The sequence below is a fragment of the Lithobates pipiens genome, unplaced genomic scaffold, assembly GCF_037356315.1.
Source record: "Lithobates pipiens isolate NorthernLeopardFrog02 unplaced genomic scaffold, aLitPip1_a1.2 Scaffold_19, whole genome shotgun sequence".
In the NCBI taxonomy this organism is placed as follows: Eukaryota; Metazoa; Chordata; class Amphibia; order Anura; family Ranidae; genus Lithobates; species Lithobates pipiens.
In genome coordinates this window covers 210,796,482-210,822,732 of record NW_027507764.1, presented here as the reverse complement: position 1 = coordinate 210,822,732, position 26,251 = coordinate 210,796,482, and the positions used below count along the sequence as shown (strand labels likewise).

The following is a 26,251-nucleotide window of genomic DNA, read 5'->3' as shown; positions in this document are numbered from 1 at the left end:
GTTGCCGAACGTATCTTTGTGAACCACCAAACACCATCAATGGCTGTGAATAGAGCTGGACGTTGTGCTGTTGTCATTGTCAACCCAGAATGCCTGACTGGTCATCACTTCATGGACTACATCCCACCAACCGAGAAAAATTCAGCACCTACAAGGATGTGCATGGTTTGTTGCTTGAAGTGAGATGACAGTGGAAAGAAAATCTGAAAGGAAACCACGTTCCATTGTCCAGATTGTGATGTCGGACTCGTAACATGCAGTCCCATGTTACAAAATTTATCATACCTGGGATGTTTACTAAACCAATATGCAGTGTCTAGTATTACAGTGACTAGAAATATTGCACCCTTGTTTGGACAGATTTCAGTGTTTTTGATTTGATTACATTATTGAATACAATTTATTATTTCGTTTTATAATTATTTATAGTTATTTATAATATTATAGTTCATGATTTCGTGTTTCAAACTTTATCATACTCGGGATGTCTACTAGACTCTTGTTTGGACTGATTTAAGTGAGTTACTCCTAAGAATTACAGACCTAAAATATAAAACAACAAATTCCCATGCAAAACAATGTATCGCTTTGACATTCAAAAATCAGACATAATCAGACCGCCAGGGAGGTTAAAAAAAAAAAAACACAAAAACACAGATTTGTATGTTTGAATTCTCACTGGTGGTATATAACAATGTTACAACATTTCTAGATGTGCTCAGAATTGGATAGTCAATTGTGTATTTTAAAATGACCTTATTTTGCCATTTGCACAAACTAGGGTCAATAAGTAGTTACATTGTTTACTTACTTGAATTTGTTCTTAACACAATGCTTTGTATTATAAATCTTACCTGGTACGGGACAATACTTCCATGAGCAGTTCCCCAACGTTTTGCTTCTACTCCACCGTTAAGAAAGTTGGCAGCTACGTGAGTCATGCAAGCCACCTTCAAAAAAATAACATGATGCCTGTTATGTACATAGAATAACATAGAATAACATACAAATAACAATATTATGTTTTGTTTTATAACATCTTCTATATACTGTAGCTATTAAAAGTTCTTAAAGTGTCCAGGGTTCCTAAAAAGAAAAAAATTAAATAAAAAAATCTGAAAAAAAACGTGCTGCTTTGGTTGTATCACTTAAAAAAAAAAAGGAAAAACTGAAAAAGTACTTGAATGAATGAACAAAGTTATTTTTTTGAAGGAAAGCTGTTTACTATCTCTGTATATACTGAGAGGGTTTATCAAAGACAAAACATAATAAGGTACCCATCTAAAACCTTTTTTCTCAACATGAATCCAATGGTTGTAAAGTTTTCCTGGCAGCATTCCATTAGCTTTGAGTGGTATTTATATAAGCCTTTTGCTGCCATAACTATTTTTTGCACGTTAAAATGCACATTTTAGGCCTGCAGATTACTTAAAACCCCTAAACATTACATATTTTCTGAAAGCCGAGAACACATAGAATAAAAATGTGGCAGTTGCAATTTTTTTTGGCACACAAAATATAGCACTTTTTTTATTAACCACTTCAGGTCCGGAAGATTTACCCTCATTCACGACCGGCACAGCGTTCATTTTACTGACAATTGTGTGGCCGTGAGACACTGTAGCCATATGAAATGTATGTTCTTTTTTTCTCCACAAATATAGCTTTCTTTTGGTGGTATTCAATCACCTCTGCCTTTTTTATTTGTTGAGCTATAAACAAAAAATGACCAACAATTTTGAAAAAAAAAAAAAAAACTATTTTTTACTTATTGCTATAAAATATATCCAATAAAATATTCAAAATATATATATATATATATATATAATTTCTTAATAAATTTAGGTGTATTCTGCTACATATTTTTGGTAAAAAAAAATCATAATAAGTGTATATTGATTGGTTTGCACAAAATTTATAGTGTCTACAAACTATGGGATATTTTTATTCATTTTTATTTATTTATAAATGTGTTTACTAGTAATGGCGGTGATCATAGACTTATAGCGGAGCTTTGATATTGCGGCGGACATTTAAACACTAACTGTCACTTTTGACACCAGTGATCAATGCTAAAAAATATGCACCGTCACTGTACTAATGACACTGCCCGGGGAGGGGTTAACATCAGGGGCGATCAAAGGGTTAACTGCACGCCTAGCCTGTGTTTTACTACAGTATGGGAGGTGCTTTTACTAGGGGAAGACATGGATCCATGTTCCTGCTTTGCATAGACACAGGATCCATGCCTTCCCTCCTGTCAGAACAGGGATCTGCCTTGTTTACATAGGCAGACCTACATTCTGTGTCTCTGCAGGATAATTGCCGGGTGCCAACAGACATGAAATCCATGGTACCCCCTGATCGGCTCCCACTGTGTATATTCCCAGTGGGAACAAGCCTGCGGCAGCGCGCCTGCAGCAGCGCCAGATCTAGGGTTGCCACCTGTCCGGGATTCACCCAGACAGTTGGGTTTGGACTCATGTATTCGGGTTTCAGACCACCTGCAACCCGGACACATTATTCAGACCAGACTGTGGCTTCCCAGCGGGGTTGCTGGCTGCAGTTGTCTAAGCTGGGAGTGTCTGTTACACTCTCTTTCACACTACCCAAAGCCATCACTAAAAATGACCCCTCCCCCACACAGACGGGAGAGGAGAGAGGGCTTGATCTGCTCATCTTCCTCCCGCCCCTACCCCTCTTTGTCCGCCCACACTTCAATCCCTGGTGCTGTGCCCAGAAAAGGAAAGTTGGGGCCAAAAATTTGAAGTCCAGCAGCCTCGGATACATCTGGATGAGAGGTGCTGACTGCCAAGGGGTGAGTGAGCTCACCTTCCATCTCTGTCTGTGACTGAAGTCTCCCCCCTTCTCTCACCTGCCTCTGAGTGAGTACACTAAGGAAAAATCAGAGTTCTCAGACCACCCTTTACATCAGAGTTCCCCTTTACATCAGAGGCCACAGTGTTCCCCCTTACATCAGAGTCCTCTCCGTGTATCAGAGTTCTCAGTGTTCCCCCTTAGATCTGGGTTCCCAAAGCATCCCTTAAGTCAGAGTCCCCAGAGTTCTCCCTTACATCAGAGTCTGCAGAGCCCCCCCCCCCCCCATTACAGCGTAACGGAACTCCGTGAGTTCAGATGTAATAGTGGAACTCTGTGGACGCTAATGTAAAGGGGGACTCTTGTGATTAACCTTATTTGATTAGAAATGTCATTTAATTGCAAAATATATGTATAGTTTATACTATAAAAAAAGATTGCTGTGCGCCTCTACAGTGTTCGGGTTTGACTTGAAGAAAAGGTGGCAACCCTAGCCAGCTAACATATATATACGTGATCAAGCACATATTATGCTCAATTAGCTTATTTCCTAGCTGCAGAGGCTGGGGAATGGCAGCACTGAACCTGAAAGTAATCAGGGCTGATTGCTTACAGTGTTATCCACCACAGGGGAACATATATGCATTGATCTCTCATTGTCCTCTATGTTGAAACCCGCTATGGTGGTCTTGGGCCCCTAGTAAGGACAAGTGAGCCTGGGACATGTGGTGTGGGAAGCAAAGCAGAGGGCACATTACAGTACAGGAAGTGATAATACAATAAATTCTACAAGAAAGTCGACAGCACATTATAAAAATATAAACAAAGTCTGCTTATATGTCAGCGCTGGCAGTGAAAGGGTTAAATAGGACTCAAACTGTGGATGTTGTGCCCAAAAACAGTCAAAAAGCATGATGGTCAAGGACTAGTCACAACTATTGCTTGTAGCTTCTTGCAGAAAGTCACACATTGTACTGTGTCTCTGCATAAAATTGGCCATGTTAGTATAGAAGTAGGACCTTGTTTCCTCCTATCAGATCGATCCCTATGAGCCCATCAGGCTGTGTTTATTTGAACCATGCTAATAGGTCTAATGCCCTGTACACACGGTTGGACTTTCGGACGCAAAATGTGCGATCGGATTGTGTTGTTGGAAAATCCGATCATGTGTGGGCTCTATCTGACTTTTTCCATTGGAATTTCCGACACACAAAGTTTGAGAGCTGGATCTAAAATTTTCTGACAACAAAATCCGATTGTTTAAATTCCGATCATGTGTAGACAATTTCGACTGACAAAGTGCCACGCATGCTCAGAATAAATTACGAGACGAAAGCTATTGGCTACTGGCTCCTTTATAGTCCCGTCATACGTGTTCTACGTCACCGCATTCAGAATGATCAGATTTTCCAACAACTTTGTTCGACCGTGTGTATGTTAGACAAGTTTGGGCCAAAATCCTTCAGAAAAAAAATCAGATGGATTTTGACGTTAGAATGTTCGACCGTGTGTACAGGGCATAACAATGGGAGTTTCTTGGGGCTATCATTATCAAGAAAGGCTGACTCAAACTTAGGTTCTGCACACAGAATGCCCTATAGCTCCTAGAAATCAGTGTTAATTTAGTCTACTAAAACATTTTAGTTGACTAAAATGACTAAAACATTTTAGTCGACTAAATGAATACTATTTTAGTAGACTAAAATACGACTAAAACAATTGAGATGACTAAAATACAACTAAAACTAAAAGCTATTTTAGTCAAAAGACTAAAATGAGACTAACAATAAAATGCCATTTTAGTCAAAAGACTATGACTACAACTAAATTGTAATTACTGAAATGTACTGGAGATTTTAGTCGACTAAAACATAGGACATTTTAAATACGACTAGAACTAAAACAACTGCAGAAGACTAAAATGGAACTAAAACTAAAATGCCATTTTAGTCCTAAGACTAAAATTAACACTGCTAGAAATCTTGTTAACACTAGCAACAGGGTCTGTTGGCAAAGTTTTACTGGACATTACCCCCTGGGCATACATGTATAACCCTAGAGAACTTTGTAAGACCTCAGTTTTGTTAAAAAGTAATGCAACATAAGTAACAATGGGCAGCACAGGAACAGAGGGGAGGGTGGGTTGTGTCTTGTACTGTATTCCAAGATATAGCTTTTAGGGCTCGTTTACATGTGCTTTCACTTCAACCGTGTCAAAATGCTTTCTTGATGTGTTTTTGATGCTTCTGTAATGCTTCTATGATGCTTCAATAATGCTTCAGTGATGCATTTTTTAAGTTTTAATAAAGCTTGGCAGATGCCCTGTGTGTGTGTGTGTGTTGTTATCTCATACCTACAATACTTCCAAAACAAAGCAAAGATAAAGCTTTATAAAGCATCTCAAAAGCTGCAGGTGCTTCAAGCAAGCTTTGTCATAGACTTCTATGGAGGCTTTGCAAACACTTTGAAAGACCACTAAAGTGACATAAGGTATAATTTTTGAAGCAAAGCAAGCACAACGTGTGAACAGGACTGTACAGTAAGCTAACCATTTTATTTAGTGACACAAGCTTTGATTGGCGTTCAGAGTACTTTAAAAAAGCGTGTCTAATGCCATGTTTTGAAGCAAGTGTAAACAAGCCCTACAGTTAAGTTGAATTTCCTGACAGGACAAGGCTTCAAAAAAGATATGTATAGCAATTTCTTCTTTACAGGGCTAGATAGGTTAGTCTCATGCCACGTACACACGTATCAGACTATCCGGCGGACTTAGTCTGGCGGACAAACCGCCGGACTGTCCGCCGGACTTTCCGAACGAGCTACCTGCCCACACACTGTACTTTTGCGGTGGACTAGGTACGGCGGACTAAGTCCGCCGGACTATCCGCCGTACTTTTCAAATGAACGGACTCTCCCACACACACGGAGGAAAGTCCGCTCATTTTGAGCGCGGCTCCAGGTAGCCAGGACCAGTGAAAGAAGCGTTGCTGGCCCCGTCACCTGGTATGTACTTAAAGGGGAATCCCTACGCTGAAAAAACGGTGTGGGGGTCGCCCACTAGGTCCATATCAGACCCTTATCCGAGCACGCTACCCGGCCACCCAGCATCCTCTGGGACTGTGACATCATAATTAGCGGGGACATCATCCGGTGATGTCCCTATATAAGTCACCGCACGCCACGTGTCCTGTCATAGTGACCGGAGACAGCGATGAGGCAACATCTCCAGAAGAGAAGAAGAACAGAAGACGGCGACAGCAGCAGCGGCGACAACAGACCGTAAAAGAGCTAGAAGAAGGCGCGGTGGCCCGGCAAGAAGAACCGAAGAGGGAGACAAGACCCCCTTAGTCGGAAGAAGAGGGCGGCGGCGAAGAAGAAAGCCGGGCTCCTCCGCTAGTAAAAGAGCTAGCAGAAGATAGCGGAGGAGTCCGGCGAGAAGACCCCCGAAGACGGAAGAAGACCCCCAGAGCTGTGCAATAAACTATTTTAACCCTTGTGTGTTGTGTTTTTTTTTTTTACATATTTTTCACAGGTGAATGGGTAGGGGTGCATTGTACCCCATAATCATTCACATAGGGTGGGGGGCCGGGATCCGGGGGCCCCCTTATTAAAGGGGGCTCCCGGATTCCGATAAGCCCCCCGCCCGCAGACCCGACAACCAACGGCCAGGGTTGTCGGGAAGAGGTCCTTGTCCTCATCAACATGGGGACAAAGTGCTTTGGGGAGGGGGGCCGCGCGCCCTCCCCCTTCCCCAAGGCACCCCCTCATGTTGAGGGCACGTGGCCTGGTACGGCTCAGGAGGAAGTGGGGGGGGGGGGGCGCTCGCTTGTCCCCACCGGACTGGTAGCGTGCTTGGATAAGGGTCTGATATGGACCTAGGGGGGACCCCCACGCCGTTTTTTCGGCGTAGGGATTCCTCTTTAAGTCTATACCAGGTGACGGGGCCAGCGACACCTCCTTCGCTGGTCCTGGCTACCTGGAGCCACGCTAAAAATGAGCTGACTTTTCTCCGGGCGGGAAAAGTCTGTTCATTTCAAAAGTACGGCGGACTGGCACACACACGGCCGTACTGTCCGCCGAAATGCGAGTCCGGCGGACAGATTGCTGTGCAAAACTCCAATCTTAGTCCGTTGGACTTTTGGGTAAAAAAAATCCGCCGGAGCCTACACACGGGCGGATTGTCCGGCGGACTTGAGTCCGCTGGACTTTTCCACCGAATTGTTTGATCGTGTGTACGCGGCATTAGATCATGGATCCCTGTAGATTTAGAGATTTTAGTGTTAGGGTGGACTTCTACTTTAATGTGTAAACTCTTGAGATGGGATGTCTTATCCATCTGGCAGTAGTGGAATTTAAAGCAGTTGTTCCTTTGTGATGCTGTAATGACAAGACAAAGAAAGATTCAATCTTTCTTATAGAAGCTGTGGCTTTTGGATAAACTCTCATAGCTCTGACAATGTGAAGACATTGAATAGCAATTTCGTTTGTGTGCTTAGCAGCAGGGCACAAGTAAGGGAGGACTATGTCTTTATTAACCTCCCTAGTGGTAATCCCGAGTCTGGCTCAGGCTGCAATTTCAGTACCACGAGCGGTAACCCCGAGCCAGACTCGGGATCGCATCGCTGGATACAGGGAGAGGTTACTTACTTTGTCCCCTGGTCCTCCACGCTGTGTGTGCGAGCTCCTCCACTCGATTCACACAGTGCCCGAGTGCCGCCGAGCTCCGTTCCCTGCAAAGTTACAACGCACGGGAGCGGAGATCGGCGCCAAATTCAAAAAAGTAAAAATACACAAAACACATTCAGTACTGTAATCTTATAAAAAATACACATCCCCTTTGTCCCTAGTGGTCTGTCCAGTGACCTGCATGTAGTTTTATATTATAAATACAGTTTTTTTCTGCCTGGAATTTGGAGATTGTCCATAGCAACCAAAAAGTGTCCCTTTATGTCAAAAGTGATTTTAGACCAACTAGAAAACAGCGATAATAAATTATAATCACTTGCAGAATTGAGCAATAGCAATTTTTGGGTAAATTCGTCATCAAACACTAAATCTAATGACAGCGACAATTCTGCAAATGAGCAAATTTCTGTGTTTTTGTATTTGATTACATTATTGAATGATTTTTATTATTTTTTATTATCATTATTTATTATATTATAAACTTTATCATACTCGGGATGTCTACTAGACTCTTGTTTGAACAGATTTAAGAGTTATTCCTAAGAATTACAGGCCTACAATATAAAACGTCAAATTGGCATGCAAAATAATTGTACCGCTTTCAGCACCTAAAATAAGAAATAATCATACCGCCAGGGAGGTTAAAGTGGTTATAAACCCCAGTCATGGATTTTGAAGTAAGCACATCTGTAATGTTTACTTATCTCTCTCCAAAGCTCCAAGTGTCCTTTCTCTCTGGTGCTCAGTTCCTTTGTTAACAGCACGAGTCCCTTCTGAGAAGTTTTCCCAACACAAGATAAATTTGTGTCGGGAGGGGGGGAGTGCTCAGAATGGAGCGTGTCTAATCACAACACAGTTGTTCTGCTGTGTGGAGGGGGATGTGTTCCTTTCCACCAATCAGCTCTTACACAGTATAACGACAGTCTCTCCACCCTCTGCTCTGTGCAGAAGCAGATGAAGAAAGATTTTTAACATGATCTGCACTTCTGGAAAGGATGTAGAGAGGGGAAGACCGCAGATAAACGAATGAAACCCATGTAGGAGAATGTGTATATTCTGATGCTGTTTACTTCCCTTAGTATATGTGAGGGTTTAAAACCACTTTAAGATAGAAGTTGTAAAACACCTTAATTAGAAACGTAGGTCTTGGGTGCAAGACTACTTTGTCTAAAAATGTGATAGCCATTATGAAGGCCACTTTGCAAGAAATATTATCCAGACTTCAATGATGGTATAAAGTGCGGTCTCTTGCGGTGTACTGCGGCGACATATGCAATTGCTGGCCCCTCCTCCTTCCCCCCTGCTGTCAGTACTAGGATCCCTTTAGTACCCAGCACAACTCACCTGACACAGCCTTTGCCTGGGAAACAACAGCGATTGGCCAGCTTACCTTTAAATCACATGTATCAGCATTCAGTCAGTGCTCATGTTAGCCCTTGTACACACGGTCCGTGTTGTCCGATAATCCGACAGTGTGTGGGCTCCATTGGACTGTTTCCGTCTGAGTATCCGACGGACCAAGTTTTCCAGCTGGGCTATAAAATTTTCCGATAACATGATCCGATCGGACTTTGTCCGATCATGTATAGAGAATTCCGATCGGATAAAGTGCCACGCATGCTCAGATCAAATTCCTAGACCAAAGCTATTGGCTACTAGCCTGATCGTAGTCCCTTCCTAACAAAATAACGTCATCGCGTTAAGTACAATCGGATTTTCTGACAACTTTGTCCGACTGTGTATATGCAACATGTCCGACCGTGTGTACAAGGGCTTAGAGTTTACCTTTGTGTTTGATCCAGCTGATATCTGCTGTGTGCATTTCGTGTTTGACCCTGCTTGCTCGCTTCTGATTCGGTACCGTTTGGACTCTGATCTACCTGTGTATGACCCAGCTTGCCTAGACTACGCTTTGCCTGATTCTACTGTAGTACCTTCATCTGCAGCAGTGAACTACAAGGTCCAACAAATATCTACCTTCCTCTGCAGCGGTGAACTACAAGTCCCAGCTGACCTGCTCTGCTTAGACCTGCTCATGGTATGTGCTCTTGTTCTTTGAACTCTTTGCATAATCAGCACACCTGAACAGTTACCTGTTATCTGCTCCTAGCCTGACACCTGCTGCCTCCTGGGAGACACACAGGTTCCAGAAGACAGCGGAACCATTCAGAATGCGCATCGTAACTTGCGCATGCGCAGTAGAAAACAGGCTGTGAAGCTGCAAGGCTTCACTTCCTGCTTCCCTTAGTGAAGATGCCATTGCCTGCACCTGGAGCCAATGGATGGATTGGCTTTGGGTGCCGACATTGCAGGATCCCTGGACAGGCAAGTGTCCTTATATTAAAAGTCATCAGCTACAGTATTTGTAGCTGCTGATTTATATTTTTTCCCCCAGACTGGCACTCCTTCTGGTCCTGATTGTTGGAAGGCCAGAATGTGAAGCAGAAAAGATCATTGGGTTTATCCTGCCTGTGTTACCATCAAAAGATTTCTAGATGCAATATTACATTTTCCTGGAAAGTTAATGGCTTTGAGCAATGTGGGAATGACAGAATCAGATACACCCTGGTCCCTCAAGACCTGGGTTTCAACAACGATGTTGTTAAAGTTACTGACTGAGAAGCAGGATGGAATAGGGGCCCTGAGCAAGAAGGTCTGGCCTGTATGGAAGAAACCAGGGATCTCCTAGAAGTTTGACAATGTCTGTGTAGCAGGTTCTCCTGGGCCAGTTTGGTGCAATGAGAATCGCCAATTTTTTCTCTTGCGCTATTTTGCAGAGCAGTTGAGACACTTGAGGAAAGGAATATGGTCCCCATTTATGACATAGGAGATTGAAGATATCAGGATGAAGGACCCATTTTTTTCTTGGTCCAGGCAGTGACAGCTGAGGTAATGTTCCGTCCAATTATCTTCTCGTGGGATGTAAACAGTACAAAGGGCTGGGCAAAGTTTCTCCACTGACAAGATGATCAGACTTACTTCCATTAAGGGTTCCTACTTCCTGGTACTCCTTTGGTAGTCGATAGGCCACAGCCTTGGTGTTTTTTGATTGTGCCCTGATTGGGTGACCTTGAAGAAGGGGGGGGGTCCAGTGATTCAAAGCTAGTTTTATTGCTCTGTGCTCCAGGATGTTGCTAAAGAGTTTGGCTTCCTTGGGTGACCACGTTGTCAAGGTCTAGCCTGCAGATTTCTGAAATTCTTACCTCCTTGCTGAAGTGTTCTGCTAGATCTCTGAATCCATTTCACATGGGCTGCTGGGTTTTCTGTTCACCTATGGACATCGCATGTTCTACTGTGGTTAGATATCCTTTTCTCTTCTATCACTTCCTGGGTTGCCTCTTAGCCTGCTTCCCTATACGTATAGTGCAGGCCATGCTGCCTGAGCAACTTCACTTGACAGTTCTCTGAGCTCCTGTCTGACTACCTGTGTACCAATTCTGGCTGCTTATCTGCCACGCTGACTTCGGCTTGCTTCCTGGTTTAACTTTTAGTTTCCTGCTGTTGTACTTTGCATTCGCTAAGTGGTCTTCGCATTCTCTATTGGATGTATCTGGGGGGCTTCGACCTGGTTCCAGTTGGCTGCAAGGCCATCCCCACTATCAGGGGGCCTGGTGAAGAAGCAGGCTGGGGTATAGACTCTGCGGCCTGGGGAACCCGGAGTTGGCGAACTAAAAGGGTCACTATCGAAGACACCTGACACAGGTTCCCTGAACTGTGAGAGATTGGAGCACTCCTCCTCCCTACGGTGTGAGGCCAGCATCTGTTATCATCACCTTCCATCAATGTGGTAGAAATTAATTCCCAATTATTAAGGCTAGATTGAATATCTAACAAGCTAGGGAATTCCTTGCTTGGCTGGAGATGCACATAGGGAGGTTGACAGATGTGTACTTGTTAAATGTATGATGTACTGTTTTTTTAGTAATCAGCATATCATTTAGAACAGAAAAGGCTTCTGTAAAACAAATTATTAAATTCAAAATAAACTTGAGCCAATCAAAGTCCCTCCTTACATCAGAGTTCCCCCTTGCATATGGGTCCCCATCAGAGTATCCCCTTACATGAGTTTCCCACAAGTCCCTCTTACATGAGAGTCCCCATCAGTGTCCCTCATTACATGTGATTACCCATTACAACACCACTTATCTCAAGGTCCTGATCAGAGTCCCCTCTTACAACAGATGTCCAGATAAACCCTGCAGTGAGCCAAATTTGGCCCACAAGTAGACATGGACCAAACAGCCCCCCCCCTCCTCCCGTTCAGTTCACAGCAGAACTTCCGAATAGGGGAAAAGTTCTGACCCAAACGGTGAACCCCACTGAAGTTTATGAGAACCGAACAGGAATAATCAAAAGTTCCCATTTTGAATGCTTATAAGCAAGTAATAAGCAGTGATTTTAATGATTAGGAGCAGTGATTTTAATGATGCTTGAAATGCAACAATAAAAATGAAAAATTCCTTTAAATATGGTGCCTGGGGGGTCCCCTTAGTGTGCCTGTAAAGTGGCACATCTGTAAGATGCATAGAACAAGCTGCAGCAAAAATGACATTTCTAAAGAAAAAAAAACGCATCAAATCACATCTAAATTGACTTGCGGTTGCAATTGCCAGCACCTGGCTAGTGAAAAAAAAGAAAGAAAGAAATGGCATTGGGCTGCCCCCCTTAAACCCCCCCACCCCAACACTAAAGTAATCTGGTATGGATATTAAGGGGAACCCTGCGCCAAAATTCAAAAAAACTGAAAACGCTGTGGAGTCCCCTCCAAGATCCATACCAGACCCTTATCTGAGGACGCAGCCTGGCAGGTCTGGAAAGGGGGGTAAGCAAGCCCCCCCCTCCTGAACCGTACCAGGCTACATGTCCTCACCTCAACATGGGGGGGTGCTTTGAGGCAGGAGGGCTCTGCCCCATCCACCCTAAAGCACCTTGTATCCATATTGATGGGGGCAAGGGTCTCTTCCCCACAACCCTGGGCTGTGGTTATGGGGATCTGTGGGCAGGGGGCTTATCGGAATCTGGAAGCCCACTTCTTTAAGAGAGAGGTCCCCAAATCCAGCTCCCCCACCATGTGAGTATGAGTGAGGTAGTGTCAAAAAGTAATAAAAATACAGACACAGTTTTTGACAATTCCTTTACTAAATCAATGTCCCCTGATGTAAATCCATCATCAACCATGCCACCCGCTGCACTCACTGACGGCCGACCACAGAATGCCTCCTCCTCCGTTTGACAGTTCTTATGTACTGTAGGTAAGGACGGGGCCACCTGGCAACGTCACCTGGTGACACCACACCCTTGTGATGTCAAGCATCAGTGCACGCTGGGTTAGTGATGTCACAAGGGGCAGTGCCACCAGGTGACATTGCCAGCTGGCCCCCGCCCTTACCTATATAAGAAGTGTCAAATGGCAGAGGAGGCCTTCGGCGGTTGGCCGTCACTGAGTGCAGAGTGTTTTTGGGGTTTTTTCGGGTGCTGCGGGCAGCATGATTGATGATAGATTTACATTGGGGGACACAGTTTTTTTATTTTTTAATAAAAGAATTGTCAAAAACTGTCTGTGTTTTTATTACTTTTTTGGTGAATGGATAGGTACCCCATACTCATTCACATGGGGGGCAGGATCTGGGGGCCCCCTTCTTAAAGAGGGCTTCCAGATTCTGATAAGCCCCCTGGCCACAGACCCCCACAACCACAGCCCAGGGTTGTGGGGAAGAGACCCTTGTCACCATCAACATGCTTTGGGGCACCTACCCCCTCATGTTGAGGGCATATGGCCTGATAGGATTCAGGAGGGGGGGCTGCTCGCTGGTCCCCCACTTTTCTGACCTGCCAGGCTGCACACTATGGTATGGATTTGGGGGGGGGGTACGTCTTTTTTTCTGGCGTGGGGTTCCCCTTAAAATGTATATCAGACCTGAACCATTCACCCAACTCTACCCACAAGCCATAGTTTGGAAACTCCCTGTTCAAGGGCATCCACACATAGGCAGAGGGCAGTGTCTGCAAGTGCTCCTCTAAGCTTTGATCCTGGAAGATCGGATTCTGCTGGTTGCACATTGCCCTAGTCCAATTAGCTGCAGTCTGGCAAACAGAAATAGCAGCAATACCCATTTTCACATAATTTTGAAAAAACCTTGTTATAAAATCACTGATGTGCGCTGATGAGGCTGCAGTTATGGGCACTGATGATGCGGCACTGATAGGCGGCACTGGTGGGTACTGATGAGGCTGCACTGATAGGTGGCACTGAAAAGCACTGAGAGGTGGCACTGATAGGCAGCACTGATAGGTGGCACTGATGAGCAGCACTGATAGGTAACACTGACGATAAGGCACTGATGGGCACTCATTGGCAGCACTGGTGGGCACTAATTAGCAGTACTCATGGGCAATGATAGGTGGCACTGGTGGGCACTGATTAGCAGCACTGGTGGACACTGATTAGCAGCACTGGTGGACAATGTTGGGACCGATGTCCCTGTAACAGAAGCTGGTTACCGGCTTTCTTCTTTTCTCCTCATGCTAATAGAAGAAAAGCCAATAACCGGCTTCTGTTTACTTCTGTTATCAGCTGTCATTGGCGGACAGCTGATCACATGGTAAAGGGCAATTGTGATTGGCCCTTTTCCCTGATCTGTGATCAGTTGAGTCCGAAGGACTCAATCATCAGAGAGCGTGCCGCCCTTGTGCCGAATGTAGCATACGAGCAGCGCGATCGCGGAAGGACGTCTATGGATGACCTCCCAACACTGGAAACCCATGCTGTAGCTTTAAAGAGGAAGTAAACCCTAATGGCAATTCTGTGCACCATAAGAATTATCATAGCGGCAGTTCAGCCACTTATTCGTTCTTACAGGCAATGGGAGGGGACATCCTGCCTCCATCCGGTGCTTCTCTCGGCTCTCCCGTGCCATTGGGGTCCCGGAGAAAGAATCGGCCACCGCTGGATGACGACCATAAAGATTTACGTTGATCAGATGGTCACCAGCCATCTCTATGACCGTCGGAGGCCCCGGCGCGACGTTATATGTCACGTCCGGGCCACGGGTGTAAACAAAGCTGCGATCATAGATTTTTTGTTCGATCTCATGCTTTCCAGCCTGGAGGAGAGATGTGGGGTGTTATTGACCCCGCATCTCTCTATAATCAAACAGTGTAACCACCCCCCTCCGGTCGGTTACCCCATCAACGGTGTCTTCCCCTGCTCGGCGGCAGTGGCCTCCCGTTCTCCTGCTCTCCACGGGTCATCAGGGCGGCAGTGGATTCCGTTTCCTCCCTCCTGCTTGATGACCAATCGGGTGTCTTCTCTTTTCAGCCAATCGGAAAATGAGTCTCACACCCACTTCTGATTAGAGCCACCCGGGTGTTATCGGAGCGCACTCTCTGGGAACCAAGCCCACCCTATTTTGAAGCCTATTAAAGCCTCTGGCTCTAATCAGGTGCTTAAAAAAAATCCTGTAAATCATGTGCCCGGTGCCCTGAAAGTGTCCAGACGCATCACTAAGGGGTGGCCGCGGCAGCCATGGCTAGATTTATGCTATGCATGAATCTATCCATTGCATATAGGGGGGTGGTGTGGAGAGAGGGGGCGGCGCCTGGTGACCCTAATGGACGGCCCGCCGCTGGTGCTATGTTTTTGCACAGAGTGACCCCAATCCTCCTTTTCTGGGATCTGCCATTAGCACTCCTGGCTTCTCCTCTTTAGCAAGTGCCCCCATAGAAAGCTGCTTCTTTACACAATAAATCTGTCCATGTCAATGGTCCCTAAACGAGGTCCAGGTTTTACCAGTTACAGAGCATGGATTCCATAGGGTTGGACCATTGACCTGAATAGAAACCTGCGACTAGCTACACAAGTTGTTTTAAGTCTGAGGTGAGCACCTAAGCAGGCTCAATTGTTTTTTGCCAAGGTTACACTGAGACAATGAGCTGTGGATTGAAGAATCTTAAGTAATATAATAAACTAGTGAAGCAAATGATTTCTCTGTAATGCCACGTACACACGCCGGACTTTCCGGACGAGCAGACCTGCCCACACACAACTGGACTTTTCCGGTGGACTAGGTCCGCCGGACTATGGCAGGAGTCCACCGGACTTTTGAAATGAACGGACTTGCCCACACACGGAGATGACACTTCGCTGGCCCTGTCACCTGGTATGGACTTAAAGGGGAAGAAAAAACGGTGTGGGGGTCCCCCCCAAGGTCCATATAAGACCCTTATCCGAGCACGCAACCCGGCCGGTCAGGAAAGGGGGTGGGGATGAGCGAGCCCCCCCTCCTGAGCCGTACCAGGCTGTGTGCCCTCAACATGGGGGGTGCTTTGGGGAAGTGGGGGGGCCGCAGCTTGTCCCCATGTTGATGAGGACAAGGGCCTCTTCCCAACAACCCTGGCCGTTGGTTGTCGGGGTCTGCGGGCGGGGGGCTTATCGGAATCCGGAGCCCCCTTTAATAAGGGGGCCCCCAGTTACTGGCCCCCCACCCTATGTGAATGAGTATGGGGTACAATATACCCCTACCCATTCACCTGGTGAAAAAAATGTAAATAAAACAAAACACAAGGTTTTAAAATAATTTATTGCACAGCTCTGGGGGTCTTCTTCCATCTTGGGGGGGTCTTCTCGCCAGACTCCTCCGCTATCTTCTGCTCTTTTGCTAGCTCTTTTACTAACGTGGAGCCCGGCTTTCTTCTTCTGACTTCGAGGGTCTTGTCCCCTTCTTCGGGGGTCTTGTCCCCCTTTTTGGTTCTTCTTGCCGAGCCTCCACTTTCTTCCTATAGCTCTTTTACTAGCGGTGGCCCGGTCTTCTGTCACCGCCACCTCTTCTTCCGACTTCGGGGGTCTTGTCCCCCTCTTCGGTTCTTCTTTCCGGGCCTCCGCTTTCTTGTTCCAGCTCTTTTACTAGCGGTGGCCCGGTCTTCTGTCGCTGCCTTCTCTTCTACTCAAGGCCCAAAGCACCCCCCCATGTTGAGGGCACGCGGCCTGGTATGGCTCAGGAGGGGGGTGCTCACTCGTCCCAACCCCCTTTCCTGACCGGCCGTGTTGCGTGCATGGATAAGGGTCTTATATGGACCTTGGGGGGGACCCCATGCCGTTTTTTTGGTGTAGGGCTTCCCCTTTAAGTCCCTACCAGGTGACAGGGTCAGCGACATGTCAATCTCGCCGCCAAGGCAGCGACATTGACCTCCTGCGGTAGTCCCATCCACCTTGACCCGCATTCAAAATGAACTGACTTTTCTCCGTGTGCGGGAAAGTCCGTTCATTTCAAAAGTCCAGCGGACTAGCACACAGACGGCCGGATTGTCCGCCGGACTCGCAGTCCGGTGGACAATTTTTGAGTCAAAACTACTTTCTAAGTCCACCGGACTTTTGGGGGAAAAAAGTAGATACTCTGATTATGTGTACACGGCACTTATGGGACACTAGCAAAAAACTGAGGTCTCACAGAGATGGGTAGGGTTATAGGGGTACACCCAGCGACATGTCCAACAAAGCTTTGCCCAAGTCTAATATACCTGAATGTATCAGCCTGCAATGCAGGTCATAAATATTAGATTTTATTAACATTTTATTAACAGATATCTATATAATTGATCTGCAAGTTCCTGTGCCCCCATGGGGTGTCTGAGATGAGGCTCCTCTCAGCAGGTAGCACGGAAGTTCTTGTATCTTGTACCAGGATAATGCGAGACACCTCAGCACCAGTAATTCGGGGCTGAATTTATAGTACCATTTAACATACCAATGCTGAGAGAGAAGTGTCAAAGTATTTAGAGATATGGACATGGAGGAACTCATGTCTGCAGGCCTCACTAAGAGGAGACTAGAAGGTGCTTAAAACTGCTGCAACTGATAGTTCAGTATTGGCTTTGTGCTGCTTTATGGACACTGTGATGGCTATGACTTGTAGTTCTGTATTGTCTGTGTTGCTTTCTGGACACTGGTACTCCTCCTTTTCCCTTATTTTTAGACCCATTTCTGTGGGAGCCACTTGCTGTCAGAACCTGTGGGGACCCAAAACTGTACCCGGGTTTCAAGGATCTTCCCCTCTGCCTTTCTAAAATGTTACATGTTTCACAATTAGACAAGTTGACCCACATTGTAATATAGACTTGGATAGTATTTGTAGTATTCTACAGCTCACCCTTTTCCCACAATACTATACAAAAACACATCTGGACATCTCAGATCAGCCTTCCTCAGAAAACTGCCAGCTGCTATACTGTCTGTTGAATAGTTTATTTAGAATTCCATTTAACCAAAGATTTTAACATATGTGGTTTAGTGTTTCTTGTAATTAAACATCTTGAACAATTTTACTTCATTATTTTTCTAAGCGCTATTTAAATGTGATATTTCAAAATAAGAAACAACTCTTACATTACAGGTGGCTAGTAAGTAGCTTATTGTTAGAGCTGTACACAAATGGATGAAGTAAAAACTGAAACAGAATATTTTTATTTAATATACAGTACATAGAAATATTAAAGCAATGTATGTGATTTATGACACAGAATTGGAGTGACAATATCTAGCCTTTTAATTGGAAAAAGTGTAAAAATGCAGAAATGTATGGGTGACTTGAAGGCAGTTTTGAGTGTTTCTTAAAGAGGGCAGGTCCAGGGTCCGCAGGTGGAATACCAGATCCTGAGAAACAAGGTGGGGGGAAGGGGACATAGCCTCAGGGGTCTATGGAATTGATCCAGTGGCTGTAGAGCATGTTTCCATCCAAAAGCCGACAGTTGGCTTGTGACATTTACTACAGGAAGTTCTGTCTACTGTTGCAGCAGGAGAGTGTGTGAAGCCCCAGCTGCTACCGACCCATGACAGATGTTGGTGGCAGTAAAAGGATTAAGCTGCAACAGTTACAATCAGGAAGACCAGCACAAGCTTAGGCAGAATTCAAATCTATCTGTCTACCCCTCACCTCCCTCCTTCAGTCTTCTCGCATATTACAAACTGACATATCAGTATGGATGTCCCACCACTTCTTTAAACAAAATCTCTCTAAAACCGAGCTGGTGATATCCCCTCCTGCCCGTTCCCCCATCCATGACTTTTCCATAAAAATCAATAATGCAACCATCAATACCTCCCGTCATGCCAAGGTACTAGGTGTAATCCTAGAATCTGACCTGTCCTTTCAGCCCCCAATCCAGTCACTGTTGAAAGCTTGTAGACTTCGCCTACATAACATCTCTAAAATATGTTGCTTTTTAACAAATTAAATCACCAAGCTACTCATTCATTCCCTTATTTCACGCCTTGACTATTGCAACGCCCATTTCATTGGCCTACCTCTCCATAGGCTAGCTCCTCTTCAGTCTATCATGAATGCTGCTGCCAGACTTATCCACCTTACCAACCACTCAGTGTCTGCCACCCCTCTCCACCACTCCCTACATTGGCTCCCGATTGCCCAGCTAATTAAATTCAAAATTCTACCCACAACATACAAAGCCATTCACAACTACATCATCAATCTTGTCTCTAAATATCACCCAAACTATCCTCTACTCTCCTCTCAAGACCACCTACTCTCAAGCTCCCATCTTTTCCTTCTTCCATGCTCATCTCCAGGATTTCTCCAGAGCCTCTCCCATTCTCTTTACAAACACTTTATCTCAACCTGTCCGGCTATCTCCTACTTTAGCTGCCTTCAGGCAATCCCTGAAAAGTAATCTCTGTATGGAAGCCTACCATACCTCCAACTAATCTTTTACCGCTCCCATCGGCTCATTTCCCAGTTACCACCATTTGTACCACCTGCCCCACTCTATTAGATTGTAAGCTCTTCTGACCAGAGCCCTCTTAATCCACTTGTATTTTATTGTATTGTAACTGTATTGTCTCCCTTTTATATTGTAAAGTGCTGTGTAAACTTTTGGTAATATATCAATTCTGTAGAATTTTAATAATAATAGTCAAAAGCAGGAAGAGGCTAGGTCCTGGCCCCACAATTGCTACTGAAAAAATGTATTCATAATTAGCAAAAGGCAAACAATATAAATTTTCCATTGGAAGATCAGATTGGCACAGGCGGTAGCAGCACCTCTAAATTACCAGACACCTTCTCTAACTCACTAATTTCCAGATATATTTCAGCAGACACCATGGCCTGCAACATTTGAAGGATGGCCATTCCCTCTCATGCAATTTCAGTAAAAGTTTCCAGATAACTTGAACAAGATAACAATGTCAGAGATGTCTAGTCCCCCAATGGTACAACTATATACATTTTAAAATGGCAGCAGCATCAATAGATGATGAAGTCCTAGCTGGCTCATTTTTAGAAACAGTTTGATAGATACATTTTATTAAGCAAACAGAAAGGCAGCAGCGCCTAAATAACCAAGTGCCCCCAGCTTCCATAACAGAAAAATTATATATTTAATTCCCAGCATGGAGAATGACCATGTCCCTGACATTTTAATTTAAATATGTACAGATAATTTCCTGTAAATTAGACAAGATAGCATCAGAAGCATTAGATCCCCACAGGTCCTATTCTATGTGTTTTATAGCAGACAGAAATACAGAGTAAGGCCGCATACACACGGGCGGACTGTTCGCCCAACTTAGTTCGTCAAACAATCCGACAAACAGTCCGCTCAAAATTTGCATGAACGGACTTGACCACACACGATGAACGAACAGTCCGCTGAAAGCGTGCGCGATGACGTGAACGGCACGTACGACGGGACGAGAAATTTGACGTCCAATACACTGCAATGCAACCTTCGCCGTGTAAATCCTTTCTGAGCATGCGCGAAACTTAGTTTGTCGAACAAGCCTACACACGAGTGGACTGTCCGCTGAAACCAAGTTTCAGCGGACTGTCTTACGGAAATTCCAAAAAACTTTGTTCGTCAGACTGTCCGCTGAAACAGTCCGCTGAAGCCCACACACGAGCGGACTGTCCGCTGAAACACTGTTCAGCGGACTAAGTTGGGTGAACAGTCCGTCCGTGTGTACGCGGCCTTAGACTTACAGGTAACCCTTTGCAGCAGTCTTCCGGGAAGAGAGAGAGCTCCTCCCACTGGACAGAAAACACATTGCCATTAAACAGTTAAAATGAGGTCCTCCAGGCCCTCTAACCAGTTTTTGTGTTTCCTCCAGACCGAGGAGATGTGCTGCTATGGAACTTGTGGGTTTAGGCTTGTCTTATGGGCTGCTTGTCTTTCAGGGGGGAGGTGCCCTCCTACAAAGCCCCTGTGTATGGGTAGGTAGCAGTTGTGGTGTTACCTGCCTTCGGTACCTGGTGAAGGTCTGCACTTGTGATGTGTCTACCTATTGCCAGCTGACCTTCTGGATGCTGTCTTTGTAGTGTGTCCAGTCTAGTGGTGTAAAAGCACTCTTCCTTCTTCAACACTGGTTAATTGAGAGACGCAGTGGCATCTTTTTTGAGCAGGGTGATATCACAAGGTGCAAGAGGCAAAGGTTCTGGGTCTCATGAGCAGTACAACACACTAAAGAGTTGCTGAAAAAAAAAAAAACAATACTGGGGTTATGGCTGATATCTTTGGCCATAACCCCCCAGTAAACCACTTGCAGTCGGCAAGCGGTTAGGGACTAATAATTTGGATTGCTTTTGAATTTATTAAGTTTTTTTTTTATTCATTGTTCTATCTTATTTTAAGTCTTGATTATTAGGGCAACATTTATTAGGGCAACCCAATGCTTCTATTAAATGCCCTCTTCCGATCCTCTGCTCAGTACACAGATCCCACCACTCTCTACTCCTCATTGTCATACCGGTCACTAGGGATGAGCTCAGGCGTGTTCGCATGCTCCACATGCAGAGCCGTCCAGGAACTCAGCTCGATACCGCGCTAATCACAGGCAGTGAGACATTTCCAGATCTCTGCAGCTGCGCATCGGGGCAATGTCTCACTGCCTGTGATTAGCGCAGTGCTGCGCTGACTTCCTGGCGGGCTCTGAGCTCATCCTTACCGGTCACTATGCTGTCCATCCACAAACCACTCGGTGCTGTGAATGAGAACATGTCCCCCATGAAGAGCCTAAGCCTGGATAACAAGGAGAACACGCCACCTTCTCTGAGCAACACCCGGGTCCCAGCCAGCAAGACCGCCCGTAAGATTTTCCAGGATGCATAGAATGAACCAGTGAAGCCTAAGGAAACAAAAAAAACAAATATTCAAGATGAACCCCTATTGAGAGACAACCCCCACTGCTTTGTCATCTTTCCCATCAAGTACCATGATATCTGGCAGATGTACAAGAATCGCTGATAGAGGAGGTGAGGTGGTTTATTTCACGTGTTGGCTTTCTTTGCTGCTAGTGATGGAATTGTAAACGAGAACTTGGTTGAGTGGTTAAGTAAGGAAGTACAAGTCACAGAAGCACGCTATTTCTATGGTTTCAAAATTGCAATGGAAAATATTCAGAGATGTACAGTCTTCTCATTGACACATACATTAAAGATCCCAAAGAGAGAGAGAGTGTTCCTGTTCAATGCAACAAACTCTGCCTTGTGTGAAAAAGAAGGCGGAATGGGCACTCCGCTGAATTAGTGACAAAAATGCAACCTTTGGTGAGCGTGTGGTTGCATTTGCTGCTGTGGAGGGAATCTTTTTCTCTGGGTCCTTTGCAGCCATCTTCTGACTGAAGAATGCCTGGTCTGACATTTTCAAATGAACTCATCAGCAGAGATGAGGGTTTGCACACAGACTTTGCATGTCTTATGTTCAAACACCTTGTGCACAAGCCATCAGAAGACCGTATTCGAGAGCTGATCACTGATGCAGTCACAATTGAGCAGGAATTCTTGACTGATGCACTGCCTGTAAAAATGATTGTCATGAATGGTGACCTAATGAATCAATATATTGAGTTTGTGGCAGATCATCTCCTTGGAGCTGGGCTTTAGCAAGATTTTCAGGTCAGAAAATCCTTTTGACTTCATGGAGAACATTTCTCTGGAAGGGAAGACTAATTTCTTTGAGAAGAAAGTTGGAGAATATCAGAAGATGGGAGTCATGTCCAAGACATCAGACCATACATTCACTCTAGATGCTGACTTCTAAATGAACTGTTAATTCTTGACTGTACCTTGGGACATATTCAGTATGCAGGTTCTAAACTGTAAAGTGAATGGAAACGTGTTAGAGTATGGAACTATAAGCTACCGGCATTATCTCATCAGATGTGGTTTCAAATCCCTTCTGACAGATCTACTATAGTGTGTTTTAGTTTACAGTAGGAGCATGAAACACTCATGGGTACAAACTTGTACAGTGTGGGGTATTTTTAAAGGGTGTTGTGTACTCTGCAAGGGAATGGCTGCCTGTTGGCAGTTTATTTTTTTTGTTTTATAATTTTTTTTAATGTATTTTAAAGTCGAACTGTGGCACTTTAATAAAAGTCTTTTTAAATGGCCTCTTCCTTTACTTCGCAAACGGTCTCTTCTTGACAGTGGTATGATATAGAGTTGCCTGGACCAAACAGCTGGTCTCCAGAAAAAAGGAACACCACAGAGCCACAACCTGGAAGCCAAATCTCAAGCCCAGGTTTTCAGCCATAAGGTACGTCTGGCTGAATTCATTAGCGTATAGGATCTGGCTGACAACCTGGCAGACTCAGATGAATCATCTGCCATCTAGCCTATAGCTTTGAACAAAGAATCCAGAAGCTGTTCCCTAGGCTCACCTGAGGTGTGCAGTCTAAGTACTAACCAGTGTTCACATAAGCTCCTCATGGTGGAAATGGATTTAGCTGCGTGTTAGTACTAGGTCACAGTCCTCAGGATTGCCCCACAATTGTGTGAGCAAGCCAGGGTCCAGTGGATGAGCAGATAAGGAATAAACAGCAGTAGCAGTGTGGTCAGTAAACAAGCCAAAATTTTCAGCAACAAGTAGTTGCAGGTTGGGATAAGGCAGTAGAGTTATTTGAGGAACAACCCAAGGGTCGATAACAAGTGCTAGCAGGGAAGACAAGAGCAAGGCACTGGTTGAGAAAGCACAATAACCTGGCAAAAAGGAAGTGCAGAGACAAGACTTATACAGGAATTTCATGGGAGGAGCAAGGAATTAAAGGTTCAACAGCAATCAAGACACATAGCAGGATTGTCCAATGGATCAGGTAGGGTTGTCCAATAGATCAGGCAGGAAGCTGCCCAGCATCCCAGATAGCTCAGTGGGAAGAGTCAACGCTACAAACAGAAGAGGTCCAAGGTTCAAGCCCAGGTCCTCTGGATCCTCATCGAGATGCTAGACAAAAGGGCTTATACTGTATCTTGACACCCTAGAAGAGTCATTTTTTTCCTGCACCTCAGAATCGCTAGCTGACACAGCCTCAGAAGATAAAAGAGCTCCACATGCTTCTTCTACCATATTACAAGGCATAACTGACAAAAGTGCAGCAGCAGAGGACTTAGGCACTATCATAGGCTGACTAGGAGGATGGGGACTTTCATATTTGCAATAGGAGACCTGAAGGCATGAAAGGTAGAAGTCACCTCCTCCTTAACCGAGGACACTAGTTTGCTGCAGGCCATGGCAATGTCCTCCTCAAAGCTGAGTTCCAGCCTGGGGATAAAAACATTAAAAGTCAGCAGCTGCAAATACTGTAGCTGCTGACTTTTAATATAAGGACACTTACCTGTCCAGTTAGCCCACAATTTCAGCACCCCGAGCTGATCCGTCCACCGGCTTCGGGTGCAGGCACTGGCATTTCAAGCAAGGGAAACTGGCAGTGAAGCCTTCAGGCTTAGAAGCCGATTTCCTACTGTGCATATGTGAGTCACGCAGCGCTTTCTGAATGTTCCCGTCATCTTCTGGGACGAACACAGGTCCCAGAAGGGAGTGGAAGAAAGGAGGAGGGCCAGATGCAACCATGGAAGTGAAGCACCAAGCCACGGCAACATAGGATGGAAGTCCAGAAGAAAAAAAGTCAAAAAGGTCCCAAAAAAAAAAAATCCAAAAACGAGCGGAGGGTGGGGTTGTCAACTGTTTAAAACATGTGAAACACAAAAGTGTAGCGCTGAAAAAGTGAATAAAAACACACTAGATACAATTTATGAGCAAATTTAAACAACCTGTGTTGAACCACAGAGGAGTTGCACACTTGTTGTGAAATCGGTATAAACAACACTATGTGTGCTCTATAATCCTCAAAGGAATATACATACAACTTATATGTGAATAAAATGTGATACAATAACGTGATACAAATCCAAAAAATTGGGTAGTATTCAGTATATCAGTCTGTGCAGGAATCCTCATATATTGTTAAAGCAAAGTCAGACAATTTTCTCCTGGGAGCCTTAAATTAGGATGGCAGAAAACTCAACGACAGAAATCTGCTTGTCTGTGGTGATATCTGAAGACACCGCACTTAATAGAAATAAGGTGGACACCCTTACCAGAAATGTTGGACCCACCTGCCGTTCGACAGTGGGTCTACCAGGCATATCGTCCCAAGGGGACTGTGCTCAAACTCCTCATGAAATGGGTCCCGGCATCCAGTCCTCCCATGGACGTCCTCAATCCCAAGTGGAGGTAGATGATCCAAGCTGTCGCCGACCAATGTTTTCCACAATCGAGGGCTGTAGTATTTCCAGGGCCAGATGTATCCAGGCTCTAATTTCGGATAAAAACTCAAACGAATGGCATAAAAACCAAAAAAAGAAAAAGAGAAGGGGGCTCCGCATAGTGTAGGTCAAAATAAACCAGTTGGTTTTATTAAAATTATACGTGTTTTGACAAGTATAAAAAGTGATCACAAAAGACAAAAATCGAATAAAAAAGCAATGTAGGGTGCAAGTAATGCTGCCCGACGTGTTTCGACACAAGCGGTCATCAACAGGGGCATTCACTTGTTCAGCGCTACACTTTTTTGTTTCACATTCTTTGTAACTTTGTTCGAGTGTCAGCTGCTAGTTGTATTACAGTAGCGCGGTGTTTTCTTTTTTGCTTATATTCTAACTGTTGAAAACAGAGATGTATTTTTGCCTGGAACTCAGCTTTAAAGAGCCCCATTGCAGGTGTGGCATAGGGCCCTGACCTAAGAGGATCCCAACTTAGCTCCACACTTATTCTGTGGAGCAGAACCTGCACCTTTACCTAGGGCCTTGACCTGCAGAAAAAAATAACAATAGGCAAGCTAAATACCAGAGCACCTAATAACCCCCAACACTATGTTCCCTAAATAAACCACCATAGTGCACAGTCATCCGAAGACCAACATCAATGACCCCCAGATGACCGCCAAATAGAAAGAACAGACAGGGTCTAGTCAATCAGTGTGAATCGCTGTGCCCCCTCTCCCCCCCCCCCCTACTCCCACGAGGAAGACAATTTCTACACCACTAGACTGTATATACTTCAATGGCAGCATCCTGCAGGGCAGCTGGCATTGGGGAGACATATCACAAGTGCAGTACCAAAGGCAAGTAACACCACAACTGCCACCTACCTGTATACAGGGACTTTGTGGGAGGGCACTGCACCAAGGATAGACAAGCAGCCTATTAGACCAGGCTAAACCCACAAGTCCCACAGCAACACATCTTCTCCATCTAGAAAAACATAAAAACTGAGTAGAGGGCCTGGAGGTCCTCCTTTTAACTCTTTAATGGCAACCTATTTGCTGCCCAATTGGAGGCACTCTATGTCTCATGGGCTGTCTTGGAAGAAGACTGGGGGAAATATGGATCACAGCAGCAGCAGGAAAATGACCAGGTGCCCACTGGTTTAGCAACACTGAACAAAGACGCAGAGTAATCCT

General features: G+C 45.0%; 1 protein-coding gene and 1 pseudogene across 7 annotated transcripts in view; one reads left to right on the top strand and one right to left on the bottom strand.

Annotated features, from left to right (window-relative positions):
• The window catches only part of SUGCT (succinyl-CoA:glutarate-CoA transferase), a 1,356,517-nt gene that overhangs the window by 1,120,813 nt on the left and 209,453 nt on the right, over positions 1–26,251 (bottom strand). For all 7 annotated transcript variants that reach the window (XM_077491677.1, XM_077491678.1, XM_077491679.1 and 4 more), the window contains one exon: positions 855–950. In XM_077491677.1, the coding sequence (XP_077347803.1) occupies positions 855–950 (96 nt within the window). The remainder of the gene's footprint in view (positions 1–854; positions 951–26,251) is intronic.
• Positions 21,461–22,609, top strand: LOC143998254 (ribonucleoside-diphosphate reductase subunit M2 pseudogene; annotated as a pseudogene).